This window comes from Silurus aristotelis (genome assembly GCF_946808225.1).
Source record: "Silurus aristotelis genome assembly, chromosome: 1".
Classification (NCBI taxonomy): Eukaryota; Metazoa; Chordata; class Actinopteri; order Siluriformes; family Siluridae; genus Silurus; species Silurus aristotelis.
In genome coordinates, this window is record NC_139574.1 from 25,090,990 (window position 1) to 25,107,527 (window position 16,538).

General features: G+C 38.0%; 1 protein-coding gene across 3 annotated transcripts; it reads right to left on the reverse strand.

Annotated features, from left to right (window-relative positions):
* Positions 1-267: 267 nt before the first annotated feature.
* Positions 268-10,938, reverse strand: slc45a4b (solute carrier family 45 member 4b). Of its 3 annotated transcripts, none has more exons than XM_083554835.1 (9): positions 10,825-10,938; positions 9,894-9,942; positions 7,922-8,543; positions 4,629-4,817; positions 4,159-4,338; positions 2,813-3,885; positions 2,616-2,715; positions 1,616-1,827; positions 268-1,372 (listed from the first exon to the last, which is right to left on the reverse strand). In XM_083554835.1, exons 3-9 carry the CDS (start codon positions 8,166-8,168, stop codon positions 1,109-1,111), a joined length of 2,265 nt encoding a protein of 754 aa, XP_083410961.1. In that variant the 5' UTR covers positions 8,169-8,543; positions 9,894-9,942; positions 10,825-10,938; the 3' UTR covers positions 268-1,108. The 3 variants fall into 3 exon arrangements, with proteins under 3 accessions (XP_083410961.1, XP_083410960.1, XP_083410962.1); XM_083554834.1 differs by having other exon boundaries at positions 10,689-10,909; XM_083554836.1 differs by lacking the exon at positions 9,894-9,942.
* Between the last annotated feature and the right edge of the window lie 5,600 nt (positions 10,939-16,538).

The window sequence follows — 16,538 nt, forward strand, 5'->3', positions numbered from 1 at the left end:
CACATGTGTTAATTCATAGTTTTGATGCCTTCAGTGTGACTCTACAATTTTCATAGTCATGAAAATAAAGAAAACTTTTTGAATGAGAAGGTGTGTCCAAACTTTTGGTCTGTACTGTGTGTATATATATATATATATATATATATATATATATATATATATATATATATATATATATATATATATATATATATATATAAAAAAAGAGAGAGAGAGAGAGAGAGCGAGAGAGAGAGAGAGAGAGAGAGCGCGAGAGAGTGTGTAATAGTAAAGAGTGGGATTGAATAGGAAAAACCCAGTTTTTTCTAATGCTTTTCTCTTAACTTTTTATAAACAAGTCTGTTAATATAATAAAGAAATGTGATCATTGCCACAGCACAATCTAATTGTGGGAATGGGGAATGTGCTGTGACATAAACCCACCACCATCTTGGATAATTGTATAATGTGTGCATGTAAGAGAGAAAGAAAGAAAGAGAGAGAGAGAGAGAGAAATATTCCCCTGAGAGCTTCTGATTCAAGTACTAATGGTAATCCAGCATATTGGATGGGGAAAAAAGCAAGGTACAAACTTTAGTGAAATACAGTGTAAACGTACCTAATCAGTAAATTCCCTCTTGCTCGATTTGTTGTTCCAAAAGCAACTAATTGATGACTGTGTGAAATAAGGGAACTCCTTGCAAGAAGCATGGCCATCATCATCAAGGCAGTAGAAAATGCTGTGACTGAAATGATGCAAAACTGCTCAATTCGGTGTGAAACTGTTATTTAAGAGAAAAACTGAAATATTTAGTACCATTCAGATAAAAAGTAAATACATTTCTTTTAGCACAATGCCAGAAGCAACACAGCTGGTTTTCTGTACCTTACGAAAACATGCATTCTGCTTTTGTATATTCTATAATGACAATTAGATTACACCAGGATTGTTAAAGTTACGCTCCTTAGGCACATAATGACCATGTTGGAGCGGTGCAATTTTTAAACCAGTGGAATTTGAAGTTTGATTTTGAAGTACACTTAATTTCCCCTGACGAATCACAGTGAAAATGTGATCATTACAACACTCTATTGCTCAGGCGATCTGGTATGTTAATCATCTACAAGCTCAGGTTGTACTTGGGGCTTGTACGTTTTCGTCATCGTCCTCCTCAGCTGTGTCAGGGTAAATGACAAGGAACGCAGCAGCTAGAAATCCAACGAAGGAGCCTCCTGAGGCCAGCATCGGGATGACCCTCACCGAGCCTACGGCTTCCACGACCGCACCGAGCGCTGACGCCACCAAAATCTGAGAAATGTAAACCTGGCACGTCAGAATGGCACAATCGATACCGAAGCCTCGGCGAGAGTTTCCTGGACTGTGCCGGATGTACTGTAATGAGAAAACACGTGATGTATCAGACAGTCAGTAACTGTGCCACAATTACAGCAACGGTGAACAATATTTTAAATCAAGCACTAATGTATTGAAATGCTAAAAGATCAAATACATATAAAATATTTGTTTATATTTGCACATTTCTTTTCCTGCTGCAACACAGATTTCCACTGTGGGAAAAACAAGGGTATATCTTATCATAAAAGAAATCAAATATATTTATAATAAATGTCATACCTCTTTGATCTCATGGTACTGCCCGAGCAGAGCATAAGGACAGTAGGATATACTCATAGAAATAAATCCCATGCTGCTTATCATTATCATGGCGATGTAAACGTTGGGGAAGATGGCCATAACAGCCGTGCCCACAGCGTAGCCTAGAGTTCCCAGCATATAGATGATTCGGATGCTCAAGTCATAGTTGTCAAGGTACTTCTGAAGCACAGCTGTGTAAAAAAAAATAATAAAAAAATAAAAAAAATAAAAAATTCATTCTATCTAACGTGAAAGCAAATATGAAGAATAACAATGTACTAGCCTATTATTACTGAGAGTATGCTATTTTTAGTTTTTGTACCATGTCTGAACAATTACTTGAACACAAAAAAAAAAAAGCATTACCCCAAGACTTTCCAAGCACAAACAGGGTTTTCTGAACTGGCATACAGTTGTTTATTGTGTCGGCTAATGTTCGCCCTGTGTGTGGGTGTGTGTGTGTGTGTGTGTGTGCTGCCTGTAGCATAAATGGTGCACTTTCTCAGCAATCATTTAAAGTCTAACACTTCTGAGAGAAAGGCAGATGGTGCAAGCTGTGCAAAGATTAAGTGATAAACCCAACAGCGTGCATATTTCTCAATTATACTTTACATATTTACTACAAGAAATGAGTTATTACGCAGCAACCAAATTTACATGTTGGCCAGCCCAGGAAAAAAGAAAAAAAGGAAACATAGCTCATCAATGAGGAATGCACAATTTGCATTGGTGTTCACTGTACACAATAATAATCTTTTATTTGATTTTTTTGCATTACATTTTCATTACATTAGTCCTTTTCCATGCATATTCTAAAATGCCACCATTTACACATTTTCAATTCAAACATTTACATCAGCTGTAGAAAAAGCCAATACTTTTGGAAACTTCGCCACAAGACTTACCGCTTTGCTGTTCCTTAAATTGCGCAAAAAAAAACAAAAAAAAAAAACCCACTTATGCTGGATGTAAAACATACCTGAGCAGATGGCAGCAGTGGCAGCATAGATAACTAGCCCCCAACAGCCCATCTGTACTCCCTTATGGTAGTTTTGAAGCTCGGTAGTGTTTGCAGCAGCCTAAGTGAAAAAAATTGTGTTACTGCTGTGTGTATTGATTGTAATTCAGTGTTAAGACATTCAAAAGCCTAAGGAGAAGATCTAGAGTTTATCTTACCATTGGGTCTCCTTCATAGATGACCTGTCCCATGAAGTCAGTATAGAAAACAACCTGTGCAATAATGGAGAACCAAGTGAGGAGATGGCAAACACACAGGCGCCAGAGCTGTGGAGGCATTTTCAACATGGACAGCCAAAGCAGTTTCACAGTAGTGCCACTTCCTTCTCCTTCTTCGCTCTCGTTGTCATCTTCCGCATCTGTTCCGGATGAGGTGCTACCTCTGTTCTGCAGCCTGCAACGCTCCTGCAGTCTTGTTATCCTGTCGATGTCGTTCAGGCTTTGCGATGACTTGATTGGGCGAGCTAAATTGATGCGGCGACGAGGCCGATGGAAGCGCACTCGGCCGTAGTAAGAGAAGGTAAACGAAGGTTGTCGGTAGAATGATGGATGCCGACAGCGGACTGTTCCGTTGGAATGACGAACACCGGCTTTGTTTTGATGATTCATATCGCATTTTGGTTTGGCATCTTCAGCAAGGTCGCCATTGACAGCCTTGAAACCATTGGGGTGGCTGTTGCTCATTGTAGAATCTGTCTGTGATTTGCAGTGATTTGCCAGACAGCTGCTGTTTGGGCAATATTCAAACGACATCTCAGCGCTGAAATCCTGGAATAAATCTGGCTCCGCGTTGTGGAGAAAGTGCTGATCGAGGTCCAAATCTGGATCGAGCGCAATGGTAGTGTCGGGTACAGCAAGAACGGAGTCACTTTTACTTCTCATTACATTCAAGAAGTCCTTTTGGACCTCGGTCTCAGACTGATTGTCCTCATAAGCTTCAAAAGGATCCTCTTCGATTATGAGGTCCAGTTCCGGCACTTGGTGAGTCCTGGGAAGAGTCTCGTTAAGGTGAATGGATGAGGAGCTTTCCACTTCCTCAGTCTCAGATAAGTCCTGCAGACGAGCATTGGACGGTCTTTCCTGAATGCTAAAAAGGTGAAGAGTCACAGAAATGATAAATATGATGGCAGCAAAGAAGAACAGCACTTGCTCTTGGGCTTTGAATGCACGTCCCAAGAAAGTGTCTGTCCAGTCCAAACCTCCAAGCATGTAACCCAAAGCTCCACCCAGACCTGTAAAAGCAATAAATACAGTGGACATCAGAGTCTCAGGATATGCTCACGTTTAATCTACAGTTAAAATCTTTACTTATGCTATATACCTGTTTTTTTTTTTTATATTAAGGTATAATCCAAATTCCGCTGCTAACAAATCTAAAGCTTCTTGTTATTAATAAGCTCTTCTTCTTGAGATATTTAATTAATTAGAATGTCAGGCAGAGAAGAACATAATTCCTTCCCCTCCTTGTGGCAGAGGCAGAAAAACTAATGCTTCGTGCATGTTACCTGCAGAGAAGGCATGAATATTCAGGGCCATGTCTTGCTCTTCTCCTTCAGCGATGTCCAGCAGGTAGGCTCTGATTGGTCCGTCTAAAGCATCAGCACAGAAGTCCAGCACCACTACACCTAGAACTGTCAGAATGATCCCAATGGGCTGGTTACCAGGAACATCTCCTGCCCTCAGGCCTGAGAAATACACACTTTGTGTTAGTAAAACTGCAGCATTAGTAACACTTTCATGATATTCCAGAGTCTACATGTTTTTTTCTAGTCATCATAAACCTGGCATGAAAAATGAAGAGCCTAGGTACATGACTAAATGCAGGTAAACGTTAACAACAACCTTCAGCCCATTCAAAAATCCCATCCTGCCCTGCATTATGCAAATGAACAAAAGAATATAAAGTGAAGATTTCTCTCTCAAACCAGATCATTTAAAGGTTAAAAGCACAAACTGTCAAAGGTAAAGATCTCACCCATCAGAGAGCCGTTGAGAAAAAGAGCTAAACCAAGCAGTAATCCTACACACAGAGCCAGAATGAAGGGCCTCCTCCGACCCCACCTGAGAGTACAGCGGTCGCTCGCTGAGCCGATCACAGGTGTGAAGATGAAACCCAAAATGGGGCTGAGGAACCATGTCAGACTGTAGTACTGCTCGGGAAGACCTGCACAATACAAATAAATAAATAAATAAATAAATAAAAATCTCACTTTTCAACAATGATTTGAGCTTAGGGTTGGGAACCTGCTTTTAATTCCATTATTCAGTCATGTGATCATTTAAATCTCAAGTCTGGTGTTTAGGTTTTGTGACTTTCACTGTGAAACATTTTTTTCTAAATCGCCAAACCCTGGAGAAGCACATGGTGTCCACAGGTGAGATGTCTCTTGGCCCGTTTCAACATGTCCACTATTCATTAACTTGACTTTTATAATACCGTCATGTATCGTCTACTCATCAGATACCTCAAATCAAGAATTTTACTACTGCAATAAAAACCTTCGTAAATGATCAAAGTGGAATTTCAATATCTATGACGTGACAAAGTTCTGCTTGCAATAGCAGATTATAGGCTTCGAAATTTTCAATTCGGCTTCTCTGTTCACTACATCCAGGGTTTCTGCAGGTTTCACAAAGTCAAACTTGCAGTGCCTTGCGGAAGTATTCGGCCCCCTTGAACTTTGCGACCTTTTGCCACATTTCAGGCTTCAAACATAAAGATATGAAACTGTAATTTTTTGTGAAGAATCAACAACAAGTGGGACACAATCATGAAGTGGAACGAAATTTATTGGATATTTCAAACAAATAAAAAACTGAAAAATTGGGCGTGCAAATTATTCAGCCCCTTTACTTTCAGTGCAGCGAACTCTCTCCAGAAGTTCAGTGAGAATCTCTGAATGATCCAATGTTGACCTAAATGACTAATGATGATAAATAGAATCCACCTGTGTGTAATCAAGTCTCCGTATAAATGCACCTGCACTGTGATAGTCTCAGAGGTCCGTTTAAAGCGCAGAGAGCATCATGAAGAACAAGGAACACACCAGGCAGGTCCGAGATACTGTTGTGGAGAAGTTTAAAGCCGGATTTGGATACAAAAAGATTTCCCAAGCTTTAAACATCCCAAGGAGCACTGTGCAAGCGATAATATTGAAATGGAAGGAGTATCAGACCACTGCAAATCTACCAAGACCTGGCCGTCCCTCTAAACTTTCAGCTCATACAAGGAGGAGACTGATCAGAGATGCAGCCAAGAGGCCCATGATCACTCTGGATGAACTGCAGAGATCTACAGCTGAGGTGGGAGACTCTGTCCATAGGACAACAATCAGTCGTATACTGCACAAATCTGACCTTTATGGAAGAGTGGCAAGAAGAAAGCCATTTCTTAAAGATATCCATAAAAAGTGTCATTTAAAGTTTGCCACAAGCCACCTGGGAGACACACCAAACATGTGGAAGAAGGTGCTCTGGTCAGATGAAACCAAAATCGAACTTTTTGGCAACAATGCAAAACGTTATGTTTGGCGTAAAAGCAACACAGCTCATCACCCTGAACACACCATCCCCACTGTCAAACATGGTGGTGGCAGCATCATGGTTTGGGCCTGCTTTTCTTTAGCAGGGACAGGGAAGATGGTTAAAATTGATGGGAAGATGGATGGAGCCAAATACAGGACCATTCTGGAAGAAAACCTGATGGAGTCTGCAAAAGACCTGAGACTGGGACGGAGATTTGTCTTCCAACAAGACAATGATCCAAAATATAAAGCAAAATCTACAATGGAATGGTTCACAAATAAACATATCCAGGTGTTAGAATGTCCAAGTCAAAGTCCAGACCTGAATCCAATCGAGAATCTGTGTAAAGAACTGAAAACTGCTGTTCACAAATGCTCTCCATCCAACCTCACTGAGCTCGAGCTGTTTTGCAAGGAGGAATGGGCAAAGATTTCAGTCTCTCGATGTGCAAAACTGATAGAGACATACCCCAAGCGACTTACAGCTGTAATCACAGCAAAAGGTGGCGCTACAAAGTATTAACTTAAGGGGGCTGAATAATTTTGCACGCCCAATATTTCAGTTTTTTATTTGTTAAAAAAGTTTGAAATATCTAATAAATTTCGTTCCACTTCATGATTGTGTCCCACTTGTTGTTGATTCTTCACAAATTACAGTTTCATATCTTTATGTTTGAAGCCTGAAATGTGGCAAAAGTTCGCAAGGTGCAAGGGGGCCGAATACTTTCGCAAGGCACTGTAAGACTTTTTATGACCATAAAGAATGAAACATCACAACATCAAAAACACATACAAACACGTTGTTAGCAACTGGCCATAACAAAGCCGCAAATTCAGTTTTTTAATCCAAGTATCGCTAAACTTGCACTTACCCATAGCTGAAAAAGAAAATCTGTTTATCTCTGTGGTACCATCCAAGAGAGATTCGCTCCAATAACAGAAAGCTGATTGGCTGTTGCATGCTGGTCTCATTTGTAATTATAATACAGCGAATCATATTTGGAGTAGCGAAAGAAAGAACTACACCACAGAAACTAACAAACAAAAACATTCTAAAGTGATACGGGAGCATTTCGATGAGCGTAACTTTACATGGAAATAAAAAAAATTAAGACCTGTTTCAAATTAATTAAGACCTAGAACAGTGAATTTAAGACTTTTTAAGGCCTAAAAATTAGATTTTTTCAATGTTACACTTTTTTTTTTTTTTTTTACTATTAAACACCCTGTATATTGCTGCAATAATGAGGGTAAGCATAGCAGTTCTTTGCATGCTTTTTTTTCTCTAGATTGTATTACCTTGTAGCAAACATCATTTTTTTTGTAGGAGAGAAAAAAAAACCCCAGAATGAGAAAAATGTGCACACACATTCTCTACGTTCAAGCTCACTGGAGTTCTTTGTTACCGTGTCCCTAAACACACGCATCAATAGAAAAGTCTTCTGTTATAAATGCAAACAAAAGTGCAGTGTGTTTGCTTTGTGTGTGTGAATGTTTACTCCTTTACATTCATGGTGTATACTGAAACACTTCACATGAGCATTGTCACAGAGGAAATGCCAAGCACCATTTATTGCTCATCTATAAAAGTATATTAAGGCATGATGAAAGCTCAATGTTTCATCACTCATACGATGGCTTTTATCAGTGAATGAGGAAGAATGAAGTGTAAAGAAATTCCTTGTCCTACTGGCCATTAGACCTTATCGGGAATGTACTGGTTTCATGTATAATAGTCACCTACCTATCTGCAGTAGCACAGGTGTGACCAGAGCTGTTTCCATGGCATAGCAGAACTCCCGGCCGAACATGACCGCTCCGTGCATAACCCACAGGCGTTTGGAGACATGATCCACCGTGTCCTCGCTGGATGATTTTTCAGAAACTTCCATTTTCTTCACGCCATTTATTCTACTTTCTGAAGACTTGACAGGCTTTACGTCCACGTGCGGCATTTGCACGACTCCAGAATCTACATTCTTGGGCACCATGTTGATCAGTGAGCTGAATGCAGAACTAACTTGAATCAGGAACAGAGCTTTTTTTTTTTACTTGGATCCCAAACAGAGAAACTCCAGCTTCTTGGCTAGGTTTGAAAAACCACGAGGATTTGTCAGAATCGACACGTATCCACCAAGGTTTCTGATCACCAGATGAACCTCAGGCCGCTCCATATGCTATTAGCGAAAGAGTTACCACTTGCTTTGGCTAATACAAATCCATAGACAGCCATTTCTGGCTAAGTAATGAGTCATCATTTTCTGGAGTCTGAAAAAGGAAAAGGGGAGAAGGAGGACGACGAGGAGAAGAAGATCAGCACAGGCACACGCTTCCCTGAATAGCCCCATGGAGTGATCAGGTGATATCTACATGTGAGAAAACAAAAAAAACAGCACACTTTTTTTTATTTAGAAGACTTGCAGATGTGTGGTCTGATTAACAGCATACCAGTCCATCACAGAGTCATCTATATATTCACCACTGTGCATTTAACAATGGATATTGTCCCAAAGCAGCTATACAGAGATAAAGACATGATAAAGTTGGAATGGATAAGTTTAGTGCCTATCGGTTTGTTCCCTTCGAGTCTTTCCCGAATGAGCAGCCAGTGGTGAGGGAAAAAGAAACCTTGAGAAGAACCAGACTCAAAATAGAACATCATCATCATCTGGGTGACACCGAATGTTCATTTGCGAGTGCTTTTTTAAAAAAACAATTGCAATAATTTGACCATGTCCTATTGAAATTGCATTCTAGAAAAATCTATAATCTAATGCTTTTGTTGAAGTAATGTCATTACAACTTTACTATAGAGTGCTGTACACAGTGAAGCGTTTCCCCAGGACCCAGGTGCTACACAAGACAAATTTACACAAGGAACTCGGAATTACCGTATTTTCCAGACTATATGCTGCTACTTTTTCCCCACTCTTTGAACCCTGCGTCTTAAACAATGAAGCGGCTAATTTATGGATTTTTCCTGGGTTTTTCCCGGTTTCACAAACTTCAAGACAAAAAACTGAGCCCCATAACATTGGACCAATGAAATTGCCGAACGGGTTCAGGTGAACCAATGAAACTCTTTATATTAAATCAGATGCGCTCCCACTGAATCGGGCCGCACCACATTAGAAATATGAATGAGGTTCCTCTGACGTTTGACCTGCCGCTCACTCGGACTGTCTGCAGGAAATGCGAATCATTCGTCACGCTGAAAACAACCGGGCATGAAAAAACACTTCACCTGTGTTCTGAGCTGCACGGCTTCGGGAGAAAAGATGCACCAATGGTGATTTTTAAACGCATGACGATGCCAAAAGATAAACTCCCGAGAGAAATGTTTGTGAAAGGAAGGAGGAAGTGAGCAATGACTTTCTTAGGTACAAGATACAAGCCGTGTAACAGACACTGTCTTTCGTTAAAGCCTGTGTAAAGTTCATTAGTTTCAGTGTAGACACCTGCGGCTTATAGACAGGTGCGGCTTATTTATGTAAAAAAAAAAAAAAATTGTCAAATTCAGTGGGTGCGGCTTATATTTGGGTGCCCTTAATAGTCCGGAAAATACGGTACACAGAATTATTCCACACAGTAAATATGAATCCACATTTATACTGCATTGTATATAATAAAAAAACAACAACAATGTTTTGACCCACATGTTCTGCTCATCGTATCAACAAGAATAAGATCATGAATAGTCACAGACAGGAGCATACCTGGATTAATCAGCAGCTTTTTATACACCAGACGCCAAAACCCCCAATCCTGTTAAAGACAATTGTAAAACACAAACATTGTTCTTCTCTGAAGGCTGTTGTTCAGGACAACAAGTGGCATGTCTATAATCCTCAGGCAAAAACGGTGACAGTACAGAAGCCTGAACTCCACACACTCAACAGCAGCAGATAGCAGTTTATTCCGCACTACAAACGCCTCCCTATTGGATAAAAAGTGTGCGATTAGAGGCCGCGTGTCCTGTCATTTAATACGCTAAGAAGGGAGCTTCGGTAGGGAATGGGCAGTTATTTGGGATACAGCCTCAGTCACTAAGGTAACTTGTCTTGCTCAACGGATTTCTCTACTCATTTTTACCTTAGAGCTCAACCGGAGCTCTGGAAAAGCTTTCCTTTCCAATAAAAAAAAGGATGCTAATTATTTTAAGACTTTATTTTTTTTAAACCAGACAATCCTATCGAAATGTTTAAACCGAAGAGAAAACGTTGATAAAACTGTAAACAGCGCGAGATGTCTGTGCATATATTACAACGCTGAGCTAGCAAGGTTAGCCAGTAACACTAAGATTATCTAGTTAGACTAGTTATTCACTCGTTAGTCAATAACTAGGTATTATAGAGTGTTAGACACTTAATGAGCTTTACAATTGTGTTTGTTAGTTAGTCTGTATCATTGCTGCCCGGTTAACCATCATTCAGCTCTCTGTTCAAACTCCACAGTAATGGATAAGTCTGTTATTTGTTATTCTCCACCCGATTCTTAGCTAGAGGGCTAACCTGGTGGTCTTCAGACAGGTGTCTGGCCAACAGTTTTGACACATAAAACCCCGATTCCTTTCGAATAAAAAAAAACCCCGTCCCTTTCTGGAAGCCGCGTGCACGCGATTACAGTCCAATAAATCTTCAATCTTACCGTCCAATCAAACACCGTCTCCTCTCACATCTGCTGCAGAACGGCCGCTCGTCTATTGTGTTCAGCTGGTTGCCATGCACTCACAAAATCCCGTCTCCTCCCTCACATCCAGATTCCAGCCAAAAGTACGGTTTTACCGGAAGTGCGTCTATCTTTCATTTCGATGGACAGTAAAAAAGAACTTGGTGAAATATTCACCGAAACGACATGTCATAAAAAGTCCAGTGGCGGCCAGTGTATTTAACACCTAGACCTTCTGTAGAGGTGGCAAAAGTATATACGTCGTTTACTTAAGTAGAAGTACAGATACTCGTGTTTTAAAAGACTTCAGTAAAAGTACTGACTACACTTTTTTACTCAAGTTAAAGTAAAGAAATTTGGGCTCTGACATGTACTTAAGTAAAAAGTAGCCATTACTACTACCTGTTTTAGTGTCATGCTGGTAACTGAACCTCACATTATATCAATGTATTAATAAAAAACTGAATGTATCTATCTATCTATCTATCTATCTATCTATCTATCTATCTATCTATCTATCTATCTATCTATCTATCTATCTATCTATCTATCTATCTATCTATCTATCTATCTATATATATATATATATATATATATATATATATATCCTCATGATGTCCAACAATCCGTGAAAAATCTATCTTTTAAATGTCCTGGTGTATACACGTTTTTTCCCCCTCCTCTGTCAGTTATTCTGAAATGAAAAATAAAAAACATCTATTAAATCCACACGAATATATTTCAGTCAAAGAAAATCTAAAAAAATAAAACAATTAGTAATACTGTTAAAACAGCAGAGAAGGCCTTGCTGGCACTGACAGTCCACCACTGCAAAAGCCACCATATTAACCCTTTATTAATCATTTAATGTCTTTTTTTTTATCTTTTAATTTTCTTTTAATTCTCACTTAAACCATTTTAGTCAATATTTATTTAAACACCATTTATTTATTTAATATTTTTTTGCAACATTTCCAAATCCTAATCACTGCTTGTGATATGGTTCCATTATTGGATAATTACTAAGGTTCCCTGGTGGTCTAGTGGTTAGGATGCGGCGCTCTCACCGCGACGGCCCGGGTTCGATCCAGTCAGGTCGCACAAGCCAGTGCACTCTTAGTGCCTGTCCCAAGCCCGGATAAATGGGAAGGGTTGCGTTAGGAAGGGCATCCAGCGTAAAAACGGTTACGGTTGATCCGCTGTGGCGACCCCCTAGAAGCCGAGAGAAAGTTTTATTGGATAATTACTATGCATGCCACTGAGTCTAAATGGAGTCTTGTGTAATGATGCAGGATTATTTCACTGTGGTTAATAATGAACTATATTACCTCAGACAGAATGATGATCTGTAGATGAATCATAGATCTCATTGCTGATAATCTTATGACATTAGTAGAGCAATTTCATTCATATTCTTACAGACTTTCTCTACAATGTCTGTTTAGGATTATATAAAAAGCCTAAAGATTTGCTACAAAGCATAAAGCATTATTGATGCATGATCAGTTATTAAATAGTAATCCCAAACCAGGAACATGACACTCGTTTGTGTGAGACACAATAGCATAAAATAGAGCTATATGTTTCCAATAATGAAATATTCGAAGAATAAAATAAATCAAGTGAATATATTTTTGATTAATGCTTGGGTGCTGTCATAACTTATGTCCATGTAGACAAAAGCATAATCTAATTAAATGCCTTTCTATTCAGCTTCCTGAGCAAAAACAATGTGCTTAACACTGGCAGATTTTGATTGCTTTATATTGCATTTAACATCAGTGAATAGAACAAATTAGCAGATCAATCTAGCATGTGGACATGTATCTGTCATATAGAGATTAGAAAAGAGGAATGGGAAACAGTCATCTCCAGAATTGTCAGTCTATCTATCTATCTATCTATCTATCTATCTATCTATCTATCTATCTATCTATCTATCTATCTATCTATCTATCTATCTATCTATCTATCTATCTATCTATCTATCTATCTATCTATCTATCTATCTATCTACATGTTGTTGTAATGTTGTTTTATGTAGCACCTGGGTTCAGGAGGAACGTTGTTTCATTTCACTGTGTACTGCATCAGCTATATATGGTTGAAATGACAATAAAAGCTTCTTGACTTGACTTGACTTGACTTGATCTATCTATCTATCTATCTATCTATCTATCTATCTATCTATCTATCTATCTATCTATCTATCTATCTATCTATCTATCTATCTATCTATCTATCTATCTATCTATCTATCTATCTATCTATCTATCTATCTATCTATCTATCTATCTATCTATCTATCTATCTATCTATCTCAGGGAGGTTTTCCTTGCCGCTGTTGCCCCTGGTTTGTTCATTAGGGATTAATTTAAAGAGACTAATTTAGAAAATAGAATTTATATTCATAATATATTCTTAATATATATTCATATCATAACTGATATAAAACTGCATTGGGGACAATGTCCACTGTTAAAAGTGCTACACAAATTAAATTGAATTGATTAGAAAATATGAGACAAATATAACTATTGAAATTCTTATAAACAGAATGAAATGGAGGATCACCCCATTTATGTCAGATTATTTAGAACATTTTAAGCAGTCCTGACTTCCATTCTCACAGGGATATAAATATGAGGTGGCACAGTGGGCAAATTTTTATGTATAAAAATAGCTCAAAGTCAGAAAATGCCCATTGTTTATTGTTAGGTCAATAAGCAGGGCTAAAAACAACTCTGGTAGGGTATTTTTCCTCTATGCACAGTGTAGAGAAGATTAGAGAGAGAACATTTCTCTAAGACATCACCTCCATGCCAACAAACCTTCTGGAATAAGTTAAAACCTGGAGTTGACTCAACATCACTAAACCTTTGGATGTATAATAGTTTTATTGATAGAGAAGACATTAATAGTTTCAGGCAAATATATAGATTTGCACAAGCTTGTACAGAAAAAAGTTATGTGAGGTGGGAATGTTTTTCCTTCAAAGGGCAGAAAACTATTAGGATATATGGAATCATTAACGTCATGAAGTAGTTGTTAAACCTGGCTGCTTCTGAGAAGATGATGCCATAGTGAGAAGGTGATGAATGTCTTGTTGACTGTCTTATAACATAAGACTCATTTAATACACACAGAACCAAATAAAAAGCTTTAGTGATCACAGAATCAAACATTTTCCCAGTCTCTAGGCATAAGCTCATTGTAAACCTGAGCAATGAGTAAAAGTGACAATTGAATCTGGTGAGAATCTATATTGTGCAATACTCCCAGATTCGTTGGAGTAATTGAGTCGCAGTAGCGCCCTCTTGTGGAAAATCAGAAGCTGGTGATGCGTTAGTAAGTGAGTTACAATCCAGTTCCATCAAAACATTCAGAAAAGTAGCAAAATCCTATCACATTAATGATGACATTTCAAATGTGGGTTTAAAGAGTTCATATGTCTGTTATGTTTCATAGCATTTAACTGTTGATAAATAGGCAAGAGTCATTTTTGGATGAAAGATTTATTAAGGTTGAAAACAGCTCAAGTAACTAAATGAGGCTTTGACAGGTCCTGAGATCATTTCAAATGTACAATTAATGAAAATCCCAATTTTAACACAATAGATCACATGTTTTTCATGGACTTGTGCCAGTAGTATTTTAATAGGGTTCTTTGGTTATCCTTCTGTGGAAATCCTCAAAGGTTCTATGTCAAGCCTTACTAAACAGGATTTCCCATTCAGAAGAAAATCTCAGAATTAAAGTTAGGAAATCTTAACTATCAAAAGTACTTAAGAGGACCTGTTTTTTTTAAAGGGCATTTACAAAACCATTTATGATGTTTCTTATTACTTAGTTCTAACAATGTAATTATATAAACATTTTTAAATCTAAAAACCTTAAAAAACAACAACAATGCAAACACAAGGAAACCATGCTATAAATTATAGAAACAGCAGGAAAAAAGAAAACCATCTGAATAGGCATAAAGATCCTGAATATCTCTGCTGTATATATACTGTGCTTGGACTACAAAACGACGCAAGATGTAAAAGTAAACCTGAAATAGTAGTGCAAAAATCTTACCAAGTGTAGAAATCTCAAATAATAAAGGACAATCTATATTATATATTGAATTTCCTTTTATTTAAAACGTCTTTAGTCAGATGTTTTTTTTCTTTGCAGTGAGCTATTCAGGCATCGTTTTCACTAAACAAATATTCTTTATTGTCTTTTAAATTCATAACATTTTCTTGTACACTTTCACTTTCAAGTTTCACATGATTATTCATGATTACAAATGAAACCAAATATTTTAGCTAATTATTTACGACATAGAACAAGATCTAATATACATTAGCTGGATTAATACACTGCCTTGACTAAATAAATTGCACACTATCCTATGGCACACATTTGTTGTGGTATCTTTAACCTTCTGCAATGTCACAACATTTGTTTCCAATCAGTATTGCATTTATCTTTGGCAGAGATGTTGTATTGAGGATGGTAGAGTGAAACTGCTCTGTAAGATCCTCTTGGCACATCCCAAAAACCTTCAATAAGCCTTTCTAAAAGCCTAAATCTGACCAATTGAAGCAACCCAAGATTGCAGCACTACCTCGAGAGGCTTGTACAGTAGACAGTATGAATGATGGCTGCATCGCTTCATGCACTTTTTTTCTTACTCTGACATGGCCAGCACTTTGAAATAGGACTTATTAGACCAAATGATCTTTTCTCATTGCTCCACAATCCAATCTTTACGATCCTTAGCAAACTGCAATTTCTTGTCACGTGGATTTTTTTATATTTCTTTGACTAACAAGTGTATTTTTGAGGGCACACGGCTGTTGAGTCCCAATTCTGTTGTTGTGTTCTTGTCATGTTGTGTGTATGGAAAAGCTCTTACTTTGAGTATTTAACATAGATTAGATGTGTAGTGTTTTAAAGATCTTAATCACAATCATTCAAGACCACATTTTTCTGACCACATTTCTTTGACAACGCTGCCAGTTCACTATTATCTGTCCAACTTTTACAGTTTTTCTCAACTGCTTTCAGTCATTTCTCAGATCAGAATTGAAGTTTGCAGATCTCCAAGTGCATTTCTCAAAACAACACGTACAAACTGCACAACATAGTGCAGGGGTCGGCAACCTGCGGCTCTTTCATCCCTCTTCTGCGGCTCCCTGTGGCTTTGGAAAATAAATAATGAGTATTTAATTAAAATGTATTTTATTTTAGTTTGTTAGTTTTTAAAATGTAATTCTAAATTGGAAGATTTTGGTAATCTTGTAAAATCTAAATAAAACGTGTTAAGGTTTTTGTCGCTCTTCATATGCGTCACAACCGCTAATGTGCGACACCCACCGGCACGCGACTTCTTAAACTTTGGTTGACGGCACACAGAAGAGGACGGCATTTTTGGTTTGCTGCCGGTGGATAATATATGTTCGGCGTTCTTTTCATAAATACAAGAAGGACTCAAATAGACATTGAGTATTTTACTTGAAAGTAACCTTCAACCCAATGTCTTTTTTTAAGGAGTTCAAAAAATTTTTGTTGCATGCAGAAATGTAATTTCATTCTCTCCGCAGTTCATTGATTTCATAAATGCAACACATTATGGTTTGATTATACATAGCATAAAGGCAAAAAAAAAAAAAACACGTTACATGTAGTGTTATTTCAATTTA

Excerpts from the sequence above, each read along its gene's own strand:
- slc45a4b (XM_083554836.1), bottom strand. The coding sequence starts at position 8,168 with ATGGTGCCCAAGAATGTAGATTCTGGAGTCGTGCAAATGCCGCACGTG. Across the intron at positions 4,339-4,628 it reads TCTCAACGGCTCTCTGATGG|GCCTGAGGGCAGGAGATGTT; the intron begins GTGAGATCTTTA and ends TGTATTTCTCAG. Across the intron at positions 3,886-4,158 it reads TATTCATGCCTTCTCTGCAG|GTCTGGGTGGAGCTTTGGGT; the intron begins GTAACATGCACG and ends TTGCTTTTACAG.